This window comes from Bos javanicus, chromosome 19, assembly GCF_032452875.1.
Source record: "Bos javanicus breed banteng chromosome 19, ARS-OSU_banteng_1.0, whole genome shotgun sequence".
Taxonomy (NCBI): domain Eukaryota; kingdom Metazoa; phylum Chordata; class Mammalia; order Artiodactyla; family Bovidae; genus Bos; species Bos javanicus.
The window spans coordinates 49,358,565-49,372,906 of NC_083886.1; the positions used below are offsets into that span (position 1 = coordinate 49,358,565).

At 44.0% G+C, this 14,342-nt stretch overlaps 1 protein-coding gene across 5 annotated transcripts in view; it reads left to right on the forward strand.

Annotated features, from left to right (window-relative positions):
* MAP3K3 (mitogen-activated protein kinase kinase kinase 3) overlaps window positions 1–14,342 on the forward strand; it is a 61,410-nt gene that overhangs the window by 14,045 nt on the left and 33,023 nt on the right. For all 5 annotated transcript variants that reach the window (XM_061392314.1, XM_061392313.1, XM_061392312.1 and 2 more), the window contains 2 exons: window positions 6,058–6,098; window positions 11,973–12,072. In XM_061392314.1, coding sequence (XP_061248298.1) covers window positions 6,058–6,098; window positions 11,973–12,072 — 141 coding nt within the window. The remainder of the gene's footprint in view (window positions 1–6,057; window positions 6,099–11,972; window positions 12,073–14,342) is intronic.

Sequence of the window (14,342 nt, forward strand, 5' to 3'; positions counted from 1 at the left end):
AGCAGTGAAGGATGTGTAGGAGTTTAGTCAGGTGGAGAGGAGGAAATGCAGCACTCCGCGGTGGGAGACTGCATCATTAAGGGCCTAGGGGAAGGGATGCATATGGCGTATTTCAGGAAATAGGCGGGCATCGATCTGGCTGGAGAGAGGGTTCCCTTTGAGAACAAACAATGTGAGATGATTAAGTAAGCATAAGTTCCAGGGGGCTTTGAATAATAGTTAATAACTTAGACTTTATTCCATAGGTCATGGGTATCGCTGATTACTTTTTGAATAAAGAAGGGATGTGGTGAAAGCAGTGGCTAAGATGATTGAGACTGGAGGCATGTAGAACGTGCTGGAAGAGGGGAGCTGAGAAGTGCAGAGGTTGCTTCAGGAGTTCAGGAGGGGAAAGGGACTCGAGGCGAGTGAGGACTGAGAGAATGGGAAGCAGTCTCATCTGGGAGTCTCTGGAGGGGAGAGCAGGGTCTTGTCATCTGCTGAGAAAGGGAAAAGAGGGAACGAATCAAACGGAGCTCAAAGGTTTGAGCCTATAGCCAGTATTATAAGTGGCACCGTTGACAAGGGGGACTAGTTAGGGAGGGTAGCTAATTCAGACACATGATCAGGTTGAGTTTGCAATTATAGCGAAAGACTGAGATTGTGTGTGCAGGTATGTGTGTGCACTGCTTTGCAGTTCTGAAATCCAAAGAATACTGCCAACTAAAAGGTACTTTTTAAAATTTATGTATTTTAAAATTTCTGGCAAACTCATTTGGCAGCAAAACTTGGCCTGAATGGACACAGGGCTATTTACAGTCTTTATTTATTGCACTTATTGTGAATATTCATACTTTTCAATACAGAAACTGACTTTTGCTGTTAACAGGTAAATCTCAGTGACTGTACAGCTGTGTCCAGTGCAGGGAAGGAGGTGACAGTGTTCCCCACAGCCACGTCAGGACCCTGATTGAGGGTGGCTTCTCTGACCTGGAACATGTGGCTGCCAAGGAAGAGAGTGCAGAACTCAACTTTGTCCCCAGCTATTTGTCAGAACTAGTTACAAAGCCCCAAACTAACTTCCGGAGAGGCTTAGCAGTGTAGAGGAGGGCACGAAGTGTCTGTGTGTGTTCTGCCTCTGCCATGGGAGCACCACCTGTTACCCTCTCCCAAGAAGGGCATCACTTAACATACATAACACATACCACTGTTCTGAAACACTTTTGGCTCCAAGGGTTTGGCTAAAGGAAAATGGACCTGTATTATCATTTTTTGAACATGTGTATCAAGTATTCTTCTCATATCTTTCCCCAATTATTTCATTTAATTATTTTGATAATTCCACTAGACAGATTGCCACTGTTTTCACTTTGCAGATGAAGAAACTGGGTCACAGAGAGTCATGTTCAAGGTCATAATGGGGAGGTCATAGAGCCAGCGTTTGAAGCAGACAACTTGATTCTAGTGTTCCATTCCTTATGACGACTTACCTGCCTCATTTACATGGCAGATGGATGACGTTTTGCTTGAGAAGCTGGGGCTGGACATAGAGATTTGGGAATCTTCTATTTAGAGGTGACCTGATTTTTTAATTCCTACCGAGGAGAAGTGAAGAGAAGGAGAGAAATCCAGAGGCCAAAAGTTCAAACCTTGAGGCATAGTCACGTGTTGAGGGGAGGGGTGGGAGAAGGCACGAGGAAGAGGAACCAGCAAAGAAGCAGAAGTGGTTAGAGTGGTGGCAGGTTCCCTGGGTTGAGCAGAGTCACAGAGGCAAGGAGGACACAGCCACCAATGTGAAATGCCTCAGAGGGACCCAGAGAACGGTGGCCGGAAGGAGTCGAATCCAGAGAGCTTTAGCTGAACTTTCTTGTCCATGGCTTGTTCTAGTCAGCCCTGACAGGGGAAACCCAGGGTTAGGAACTTGGCAGATTTGGGCACACCATGTGGTACATGGAAACCAGTCACGGGCCTGCATCCTGCTCTGGAAATGCTGTAGCCACATCAGACACAGGACTCAGAAGACTGGGCGTCTTTGTTTACACTGCTTGCTAATCACAGGCTAGGTTAGTCTTGAGTAGGAGTGATTTGTGGTTTGAGGCAAAAGTTTAATTCCCTTTCTGACTGAATTCACGTCGAATAGCATTTGGATTATGTCCCATCATGAAATAAATTTAGTTCATTTAGTCCCACAAAGGGACGGAGGGAGTTCCTTCTAGGTGCGTCTGAATATCGTAAGTGCCCCACAGATGAACCTTCAAGTTGTGAGCTTTCAAAGATGCGAATGTGCCTTCCCATGTTCAGTCACGTGAGCTAGTTCACATGCCTGGCACACCTTGTCGCGCACGTGCATCCTCTGCCGGCGGCTGTGCTCTTGTGTGCTATGCAGTCCTGTGTACAGTAGTACAGTGGCTTTATTTCAAGTCCAGGACGTGCAGAAACAAGTGTAAAAGCAGCGGTGATGTAGCTGGTGCTACTGTACTTCTCAAGGTACTGTACTATAGGATTAAAAATGTTTACATTTTATGTTTTTTACATTATTTGTGTGAAAAGTATTATAACCTACTACAGTACAGACTATATAACTGATTGTGTTAGTTGGGTAACTAGGCTAACTTTGTTGGACTTGAACAAATCAAACTTACGAATGTGCTCTTGGAACGGCACTTATTGGTATGTAGGGGACTTAACTGTAATAATGTTGTAGGTGAAAGGCGTGGCACCCTACCTGTAGGGACAGACAGACTGCAAACTGTGGTGGAGACGTGGGGTCCTCTAGAGCTGGTGTGAAATTGGACAGTATGGGAAGCTGGAGGTGGCATGTCTGAGCGTGGCAGCATGATGCAGACACTGTGCTTTGGAAGGCCCTTCCCATGGGAACTTGAGGGGAAGGAGAAAAGGAAGACAGTGGCAAAACTGCTGTCACTCATAAAACCTTGAAGCCGCATAACTTCCTCTGCAGTGTGGCGCATCTTTCCATCTGACACGCTCACACTCGCACACAGTCTCTTTCACCTAGAATGCAGACCAGGTGGAGCACCCTGCCTTCCCATTCCACCTTCTTTACCTCCAACCATGCACAGCCTCAGCCAGAGCCTCCCCTACTGGTTCCCCAGCCCTCACAGCTTCCCGCGGTCACCACCCGATCTGATGCTGACTCCATTATTACTTCATCTCCTCCATGAGTTCTGAAAAGTAAGGTTTCAGAAGATCCTGTGATACTTTCTTTCTTTCAGTGTTCCATTGAGGCCCTGCATCTGTGAGTAAAATAAACCCCCCTTGCCTGTGTAACACTTAAGTTGTAGCCTATTTGCTGCTGCTGCTGCTAAGTCGCTTCAGTCGTGTCCGACTCTGTGCGACCCCATAGACGGCAGCCCACCAGGCTCCCCGTCCCTGGGATTCTCCAGGCAAGAACACTGGAGTGGGTTGCCATTTCCTTCCCCAATGCATGAAAGTGAAAAGTGAAAGTGAAGTCGCTCAGTCGTATCCGACTCTTTGCGACCCAATGGACTGCAGCCTACCAGGCTCCTCCGTCCATGGATTTTCCACGCAAGAGTACTGGAGTGGGGTGCCATTTCCTTCTCCAATGCATGAAAGTGAAAAGTGAAAGTGAAGTCGCTCAGTCGTGTCCGACTCTTTGCGACCCCATGGACTGCAGCCTACCAGGCTCCTCTGTCCATGGATTTTCCACGCAAGAGTACTGGAGTGGGGTGCCATTGCCTTCTCCTTGTAGCCTATTTAGGCTTCTTTTAAAGCATTATGTTCTTGAGAGAATTTATTTAACTTCACTGTAACTCAGTTTCTCCTGTAAAATAGGGATCGTAGGAGTTCCTGTTGTGAGGGTTAGTTTAATTGATGCATGTAACATACTTAGAACAAGGCGTAGTACATAGTAAATGCTCTATAAATGTCAGCTACTGTCATATTATTGATGATGGATAAAGTGGTCCATGTGTTAAATCGAAGGGTGAGTGGGCTGTATCAGGGCTGTATTTTGAAGAGTTGTCACAGTGCAGGCCTGTTACTCCAGGGAGCTTTGCTGTCCACTGTTTAGTATGTGAATTTTTGGGGAGAATCCCAGGGACGGGGGAGCCTGGTAGGTTGCCGTCTATGGGGTCGCACAGAGTCGGACACGACTGAAGCGACTTAGCAGCAGCAGCTCTTTAAGCCTCTATTTCCTTGACTTTAAAATAGTGGGTTAGAGGCTGTATTCTTATATTTTAATTCAGTGACTCTCAAGGTGTGTTCTGGGTCCCCTACCAGGTTCCCAAGAACCTTTAGGGTGTCCCTCAGGTTAAAACTATTTTCATAATAGTACTAAGATGTTCTTTGCCCTTTTCACCCTCATACTCTTAAAAAAGTACAGTAGAGTTTTCCAGAGGCTACATGATACATGTTGTCACAATAGTTTGAAAGCAGAAGCTGATCTGAGAACCCAGCCGTCTCCTATGAAGCCATGCATTAAAGAGTTTCCCACTCTCTTGCTTCACTTTTTCTTTCTCCCCCCCCCCCCAACCCCAGTATTTTGGCCGTGTTTCATGGCATAGAGGATACTCCCCTGACCAGGAGTTGAACCTGTGCCTCCACAGTGAAAGTGCCAAATCCTAACCACTAGGCCACCAGGGCACTCCATCTCACGTCACTTTTTAAAAAACATACAGTTTTTAAAAAGTGCTTATGTTAACACATAATGGTTTTAAATTATTTTTAGATGAATAAAATTTAAGTTTTCTTAGTTTTAATTTGTAATAAGGCAAATATCTGTAGATATCATATACATAAACAAAAGCTTTTAGGGTTTTTTAGAGTGTAATTAGAGTCTTTAGAGTGTAAATTTGTAGAGTGTAAGTTAGAATCATCAGTCTAGTTCCTTTGACTGGAAGAGAATTCTAGCCCTCCCGACTCCTGGAAAGGGGAAGTCCTTTGTGCACCTGCCCCACCTTTCAGCTTTCTCCTTTTTCTGTCATCTTCTCTGCCTGCTCTATGTTCTTCATCTTCAGATGTCCTGAAACCCTCTTCTTTCTTCAAAGCCACAGTCTTTGGTCTGTCTCAGTATTATTTTCATTCACTGACTATGAACTCTTTCTTACCTTTATCTCTATTGCTTGTTGGTTTCCTGACAATCTTAGTTTTCTTTTTCCCTTGTACCTGTTCTTCTGTAGTATCTCTTCTCTTTTCCTATCATTTCTAACTCCCTCAAGTTATTTGTTTAACCTTTATAGTATCTCTTCCTCCCTGATTTGTTCCTTAACCTTCTAACACCCCTTCTTTCTATTGTTTCTGATACTTATACTCAACTCTGTGTTTTTCAGTCAATGAATTCATTTAACAAATATTGTTAAGCACAAACATTATATACCATTACGTTTGCTTGTCCCTGGAGCTACGGAATTAAGAGAGGCATGATCCCTGTTCTCCCAGAGCTTATAGGGTACCCTGATCGTCATCTAGGCTAAAACTGGGAACAATTATAAGGTATTTGTCCAGAGTGCCACTCTACTCCCACTTAGGGCAGCCGTGATAGGATAGTGGAAATCATTGGTACCAGTGGCAACCATTTATTGCATGTCTACTGTGTATTAAGTATTTTACTTACATTTTCTTGTTTAGTTCTCATAACAACTCTGTGAGTTAGGTATTTAGCCCTATTCTGCAGATGGAAGAACTGAGTTATAGAGGATAAGTAACTTGGTTGTGGTTGTATAGCTAGAATTATCACTATGAAGACTTCTTTTTCTTTTTAGTTACGTCAGCCAAGAAGGAATGGTATCCTGGCCCAGAGGTGGTGACATAGTGGGAGCAGCTCCAGAGCCAGTTGTGGAGATAGAGCTTGTGAACTTAGAGATGACATGTCAGAGCAGATCTCCTGAGCTGGGCAACCCCGAGGGTTCTTGTCCCAAGACCTTTGTTGCCCCAGAGGTTAGAACTCAGTAACAAGAGTGCTGTCAGGGCAGAGAAGCTCCAAAGGAGCCTTCAGGGATGCTGCCTAATGTTGCTGAAGGGCAGCTGGAGGCTACCTGGGTGGGGCAGGAGTGACACAGGCCAGAAAACCCGCTAACTTGTCTGTCCTTTCTTTGGCAGAGTGACGTCAGAATCAAGTTTGAGCACAACGGGGAAAGGCGGTAAGTCTGCCTTCCGATGAGTGGCTGTGTCAGCTGTGCCCCATTTCTCAGAAAGCGTGCAGCTTGTGGGAGCCATCTCCCTGGAGTGATTCGTGTGGGGTCCCTGGCTGGGTAATGGGGTTGACGGGGCATAAAGGGGAATGTTGCATGCTTGGTTTGGCATATTGACTGAACCTTGTTTCTGGTCTTAAAGCATCAACTGCTAATGTTTTACCCTTCTGCTCTTATTCTGCTGCTGTGAGGTCCACCATTGTGCTGGGGGAGGAAGTCAGGGCTCCAGCTCCACTGAGTCATAGCTTCCAGACATGCTGACCCTGTGCCAGCTGTGGGCATCAGAGGGAGAGGAGGCTTCTCCTGTGATGTGCTGCCATTCCTGTCCTGAAAGAGTGTCCCTGGTTTTGTCCACATCAGGGGTCATGTTGGGTGAATTGGAAGTTTTTTTAAAATGTCTCTAGGTCATGGGAAGCTGCATTAAGTCCCTCAATTGTGAAAGATTTCAGCTCATTTGAGGACATAGAGAGAGTTCTCAGTCTGCATTCTGTATCTTACCTTGGGGAAGTGAAAGTACTGTTACAAACCCTTGTATCCTTTTCCCATTTTCAATATTAAGGTTTTTGTAGGAAGTCAAGATAGAAGTTCTCAGTGGACAAAAATATGACTTCATTTAATTTCCAAGTTATTTTAAGGAAAATCTTTAAGAAAGCGTATAGAACTCTGGTCAGGGGATATTTGGGACACTTTGTGTACATGTATGTAGCGTGTATATGCACAAGCATGCTTTTCAGTATCTGTTTCTTGCTCTTTGCCTTTCTCCCTCACGGATAACTGCCCTGCCCTTTTTCCTTTATTGTGAACATCTGGAGGGCAAAGAGCACACCTATGAGGGTAAGACCCTCCTATTTTACCAGTCACCAGAGGACCTCGCATGCGTCCTCAGTCTCTTCAGTCGTGTCCAGCTCTTTGTGGCCCTATGGACTATAGCCTGCCAGGCTCTTCTGTCCATGGGATTCTCCAGGCAAGAATACTGGAGTGGGTTGCCATTTCCTTCTCCAGGGGATCTTCCCAACCTAGAGATCGAACCCACATCTATTTCGGCTCCTGCATTGCAGGCAGGTTCTTTACTGCTGAGCCACTGGGGAAGCCCCCAGAGGACCTTAAGTGCCTTCAAACGTTTTTGTCCTGAAAGTTCTCTGCTGCTGGCATCTTTCAGCCCACTCTCAAACTAGCTCTGGAGCTCTGGAGATCTGTGGCTCTGCTTTTCCTTAAAAAGATACATTCAGAAGCCTGCAAGTTGGTCAGAGGTGGAAACATTGTGCAAAGGGCCATCTGCAGAGCCAGGGCCTGCCTGCTGCTGCTAGGTAAATTGTAGGGCTGTTCCAGGCCGGGAGGGAAGAAGGTTTTCTGAGCTCTGTCCCCAGCTGTTTGTTCTAGGACCTGCCAGTAGCACGGAAGTTAAATTGTCACTTCATTGTTGCTGCTTTTCACACTTCTGACCGGACTGGATTTTGGAGGGATTGCCAAACTCAGAGCAGCCGAGAGTTTTCAGAAGTAGATACGAAATCAAAGGCTCGATTGTGTTGGAGCCTAATTACGCAGTTACGCTCTCCTGAATTCCTGTTCCCTAAGTGGTATATAGTTACAGTGAGCGGACTTACACTGAGAAAGTGTGTGTGTTTAGTTTCAGAGATGCTGCCAGATCAAAACCACAAATATTTAAGGTGGTCAGGCAGGAATGGCCTTTTGAAGCCCCGAGCAGCAGTGTTGGTATCAAGATTTTGAGAACTGCATGCTCTTTTTATGGAGCTGTTTTCTGGAGCCATGGTGTTTCACTGTTCATGTACTGTGTGTGGAATTGAGGACTTTATAAAGTCTGTGTGGCGAAGCCACGTTCAAGCTGCTCTGTGCCAGACAGCTCTTGTTTCATGTATTTCATATCTTAAAGATTTGGTTGAAAATATTTCTGTGGGCTTTCTTTACTTTTTACAGGACTAGGAACAGTATCTATTTAAATGTTGTAGGCTCTTATAGACTTAGAATTTACAGAAAAGAGGAAAGAAAGAAATAGTGACTTTTCCCCTTCGTCATTGCCAGATATCCATTCTGGTGGGCTGAGTTTCCCTTTGCTTTGGATGGGTGGGCATCAGACTGAACTTTCCTCCCTCTTAGCCTCAGGAGGGCAGAAGAGGACTGTAGACTAAGATCTCCCTCCTTGGAAATGATCTTGCTGAATGTATTAGTTTATATCCACCAGGAAATCCATCCATATTGTAATCCTTGTATTCCCTCCCCACCTCAAATCAACCATCCCCCGCATTAATCAGGTGCTGTCTTTAAAAAAGAGAGAGAAAGTTAAGTGCTACCTAGAAAAGAGTTATCTAGATACATGTGTTTGATGGATTCTTCTGAGAGAATACCTTTCTATTTATTCCTTATAGTAAATCATATCTCCTTCATCAGGACCTCAGCCACAGTTCAAAAGGGGCCTGCCTTTTGAACTGGTGGGGATGGTTGTGCTGGGTGTTAGACTCGTCTTTGAAGCACTAGCCTGAAAATGCCAGTTATTTAAGGTGATGGTGGCAGCTTAGATCTTAACTAACCTGGGAGTCCTGGTTTCTTGACCTTGATCGGACTTTTGGGCTGCTTTTAAATGGTTTTGGAAGTTCTAAATGGTTCATCACCAGGCCTGACGCAGGAGAATTTATCTCTGAGCCTGATCTTTTTCTGACTGTGTTAGGGACATCTGAGTGATCTGGTATTTTATTTGGAAAGGTGGACCCCTTTTGAACCATTGCTGAGGTCCTGATGAAGGGGATATGGAATTAATTATTATGGAATTTAGTAATTCCTTAATTACAAAAGAATTAATAGAAAGGTATTCTCTTGAAAGAATCCATCAAACACTCATATCTAGATAACCCATATCTAGGTAGCACTTACTTTTTTCTCTCTCTCTTTTTTAAAGATAGCACCTGATTAATGCTTGGGATGGTTGATTTGAGGGGGGAAAATATAAGGATTACAATATGGATGGATTTCCTGGTGGATATAAATTAATATATTCAACAATATAATTTTCAGAAATGAAGGTAGTGACAGATGAAGGAAAAGTTATAGAGAAATTATCTCCCTGAGATATTAGGCTTTGCGTGAAGGATTATACTAATAGCCTATCAACGTTGTTCAGTAGAACTTCCACTCTAATAGAAATGTTCTGCAGAAATCCCTTGGTAGCTGAGGAAATTGGTTCCAGGGCCCCCTGTGGATATCAAACTCCTCGGATGCTCAAGTCTTTTGGATGAAATGGTGCAGTCTTTGCATGTAACCTATGTACATCTTTGTGTATACTTTAAATCATCTCTAGATTACTTACAAAGCTAAGACAATGTAAATGCCATGTAAATAGTTGCCAGCATGGGGCATATTCAAGTTCTGCTTTTTTTGGAACTTTCTGGAAAATTTTTTTTTTCCAGATATTTTTGATCTGCATGTGTAGACCTGGGTATAAAAAGGGGTGACTTATAGCTGTGTTCCGGAGAAGGCAATGGCGCCCCACTCCAGTATTCTTGCCTGGCAAATCCCATGGACAGAGGAGCCTGGTGGGCTGCAGTCCATGGCGTCGCTGAGTTGGACACGACTGAGCGACTTCACTTTCACTTTTCACTTTCATGCACTGGGGAAGGAAATAGCAACCCATTCCAGTGTTCTTGCCTGGAGAATCCCAGGGATGGTGGGCCCTGGTGGGCTGCCGTCTATGGAGTCACACAGAGTCGGACACGACTGAAGTGACTTAGCAGCAGCAGCAGCATAGCTGTGTTCTCCAGTATCTAGTGAGCACTTGAATGTGCTTATGGGACTGAAAGAGCTGATTTTAAATTTAATCAATTTAAATTTAAATAGCCACTTGTGGCTAGTGGCTACTGTATTGAACAGCTCAGTTCTACATATGACTTTCATGATGCCCACTGATTTGAGACAACCAGATTTCATGAAAATCCAATGGCTTACCTATCACATTACCCATGACATTTTTCACAGAACTAGAACAAATAATCCTAAAATTCATTTGGAACCACAGAAGGCTAAATTGCCAAAGCAATCTGAGGAAAAAGAAAGCAGGAGGCATAACCCTCTCAGACTTCAGACAAATTTAAAAGCTGCAGCCATCAGCAGTTTAAATTCTTGCTGTCAAATTTGTCTTCTTCCTTTTGGCCTCTGTATTTTATGTAACTTTATATAATGCTTAGGAAGACGTTCCCTACGCCAGCATTTTTTTAATTCTACATTTTCTTATATACATGTACATATGTAGTATGCATATAAGTTTCTTTTTTATATTCTCTTCTGTTTATCTCTTTGTTTATTTCTGTTTTAAATAAGTTTTAAAGTATTGGGTTGGACCCCTATGATATGATCACTTTTATATGTCAAATATTGTTGGCTATCCCCAGTATCCCTAATACATTAAAACTTTTTATTTAAAAAATGGCAAACACACACAAAAGTAGAGAATGTGAAACTGAACCTCCAAGGATCTGTTACCCAGCTTCAACATTATCAATATTTTGCCAGCCTTGTTTCATCTATCCCCACTTGTAAATTTTGTTGTGATGTGTAATGACAAATTATTTTAAGACCTCTTTGAACATGTTCCTACTCTACCATGTGTTAATATTTATAGAAATTGTTCTTTGAACAGACCTAGTGAGTCTCTCCAGAGAAGGCAATGGCACCCCACTCTAGTACTCTTGCCTGGAAAATCCCATGGATGGAGGAGCCTGGTGGGCTGCAGTCCATTGGGTCGCTAAGAGTTCGACACGACTGAGCGACTTCACTTTCACTTTTCACTTCCATGCACTAGAGAAGGAAATGGCAACCCACTCCAGTGTTCTTGCCTGGTGAATCCCAGGGACAGGGGAGCCTTGTAGGCTGCCATCTATGGGGTCGCACAGAGTCAGACATGACTGAAGCGACCTAGCAGCAGCAGCAGCAGCAGCAATGAGGCTCTCTCAGAGAAGGCAATGGCACCCCACTCCAGTACTCTTGCCTGGCAAATCCCATGGACGGAGGAGCCTGGTAGGCTGAAGTCCATGAGGTTGCTAAGAGTCGGACACGACTGAGCGACTTCACTTTGACTTTTCACTTTCATGCATCGGAGAAGGAAATGGCAACCCACTCCAGTATTCTTGCCTGGAGAATCCCAGGGACGGGGGAGCCTGGTGGGCTGCTGTCTATGGGGTCGCACAGAGTCGGACACGACTGAAGCGACTTAGCAGCAATGAGTCTCTCTAGAAAAGCATCAATATCAACACTATTTACAGGCACACGCGTCACTGGTTAAGAAAACTAATCAGGCATATAACCAACTCAAGGGAAATTCCTGTGACTCGGTGGTGAGAAATGTCAATTCTTAGGATAATCAGCATTGAAATTCCTGTGGCATGTCAAAAATGAACAGTAGAAAAGAACATTTCAAGTCCTGGATGTGAGTCATTTAGAAGTTAAGACTGTGTTTTCAGGATTGCGGTTCCCATCTCCATGTTTTCTTCCTAATAGGAATATTTGGAACATAGTTTTTAAATCCAGGTGTCCTGCCATGATACTCAACTGTCATTGACTGAAAGATCTGAGCTGAAGTGGTAGAACATTGATTGAGATTGAGTGCTGCCTGTGGGTACTATTGAAAAACCTGAGAGATGCTCAGAGAAAGGGTAAAAAGATAAAGGCAGATAAGAGAAGAAAAAAATACAGAGAAAGGCAAGCTGCATGAAAAATAAAAAGAACTCTTGAAAAGAAAGGAAAATATCACTCAGGAGTCATACCTTCTAAACCCTGCATTTAAAATACACAATTAACCGTGCTTCTGTTCTGTTTCAGAATTATAGCATTCAGCCGGCCTGTGAGATACGAAGATGTGGAGCACAAGGTGACAGCAGTGTTCGGGCAGCCTCTGGATCTGCACTACATGAACAATGAGGTAGGCAGACAGACAGCCTGGGGATACGCGGAGCACCTTGCCTACCTTGTTTCTCTCTGCTTAACTGAGGATCTCCGAGTTTGTTCTTCTTATGTCATCTGCAGGTTTTCATTTTCTGGAGCCTCTTTTGTTAATTCCAATAATTCTGGGATTTTTCTTTTTTACTGCATGGAAGATTGCACAGCTAATTCCATTCCCTCTGCTCATTCTAGGCCGGTAGCTCTAATAACTCCATGGTGGAGTCAGGTACAGGGATCAGGGTCAGAGCTTAGCATTGCCTTGCTATAGCAGAGGGTTCAGCAGGGCTGGGGATGTGGGGAAAACTGGTGGGTAGGACTGTCAACCTCTGCTGCTGCTGCTGCTACTAAGTCGCTTCAGTCGTGTCCGACCCTGTGCGACCCCATTAGATGGCAGCCCACCAGGCTCCCCCGTCCCTGAGACTCTCCAGGCAAGAACACTGGAGTGGGTTGCCATTTCCTTCTCCAGTGCATGAAAGTGAAAAGTGAAAGTGAAGTCGCTCAGTCGTGTTTGATCCTCATCGACCCCATGGACTGCAGCCTACCAGGCTCCTCCGTCCATGGATTTTCCAGGCAAGAGTACTGGAGTGGGGTGCCATTACCTTCTCCGGTCAACCTCTATTGATAGTCATAAATGTTGGATTCTTCTCAGAGTTTAGCTTCTGATTGTAGCTGGTGTCAAACATTAGCACCTGCTCTAATCATTTCTTTAAATGTTTACTCCTCCTAACCCCACCCAGTGGTCCTTATTTATGCATACTTTGAACATCACCCAGGAAGGAATTCTTTTGAATGTCAGTTACTTGGCTGCTTTCCCAGCTCCAAGGAAGGTTCTAGAGGCTGTAGTCTGCTTAGGTTGATGCTTTAAATTAGTCTGAAAGGCAATGTATTTGTGCCCAGTAAAGAGCCTGCACTTTGAGGGGCTTCCCTGGTGGTCTAGTGGTTAAGAATCCATCTGCCAATGCAGGGGACATGGGTTCGATCCTTGGTCTGTGAAGAACCCACATGCTGCGGAGCGACTAAGCCCATGCATCACAGCTACTGAGCCTACGGTCTAGAGCCCACAAGCTATAACTACTGAGCCCATGTGCTGCAACTGTGGAAGCCCGCATACCTAGAGCCTATGCTCTACAACAGGAGAAGCCCTTGCAATGAAAAGCCCAGATGCTGCAACTAGAGAAAGCATTGAAGACCTGTCACAGCCAAAAAATAAAATAAATTAAAATCTTAAAAAAAAGAAAAGGATTGATTCATCCCTTAGTGGAAAATAAAGGCTTAAAAAAAAAAAAAGCTTGCTCCTTGAGGGAACTAAGTTGAGGGGAATAGACAGGAAAGCTGGGCAACCTCATGGCTCTTTGAGAGGCCTTTCCTGTGTAGTTTTATTTTAGTGGTTGAAAAGTTAAGAATTTCCTCCAAACTCTGGGGCTGAAGTCTGTAGAAGCTGAGATTTGTTGGCTAAAAACTTTCTGGTCCTCTTTAAACAAAATGTACAGCCACAGTTGGGTACGCATGCTTGCTCAGTCACTTCAGTTGTGTCCGACTCTGTGATCCCATAGACTGTAGCCCGCCAGTCTCCTCTGTCCATGGAATTCTCCAGGCAAGAATACTAGAGTGGGTTGCTATGTCCTCCTGCAGGGAATCTTCCTGACTCAGGGATCGAACCCGAGTCTTCTGCATCTCCTGCATTGCAGGCAAGTTCTTTACCACTGAGCCACTAGGGAAGCTTCCCAGTTGGGTATATGCTGGCATATAGCTAACAAAAATAAGACCATATGAGCTTTTGCTTTTTGGATAGATTTTAGAAATACATCAAATTTAGAAAATCAGTAACACTATGGTTAATAAATAAAACAGATGTAAGCATTTCAAAGTATGTAAACTAACACATTTTAAATACAGGATATGAGAACCTCCAAAATATAAGTGAAAAATCCATAGAACAGTTCAAGCATCCATGACTATATGAGAAAGTGAGGCTAAAATCAGCTAGCCAGTCAGCATTCAAGAAGGTGTTCTTTAGTTAGGAAAGATTTTTCTGGATGATTTAGCACTACTTGTTTCTCTTTCCGTTAATATTTCCATTAAGAATTCCGTATGTCCCAAAATCCATTTTCAAACTCTTTTGCCAAAGAAGTGACTGCCCAGAATGTTGGGCATTCCTTTATTCAAATATTTATGCAGATATTGATTCTAAACCAAATATATTTTAAGAGTCAGTGAAGACTAATGTGTTTGAGCATTTATTTTTCATCA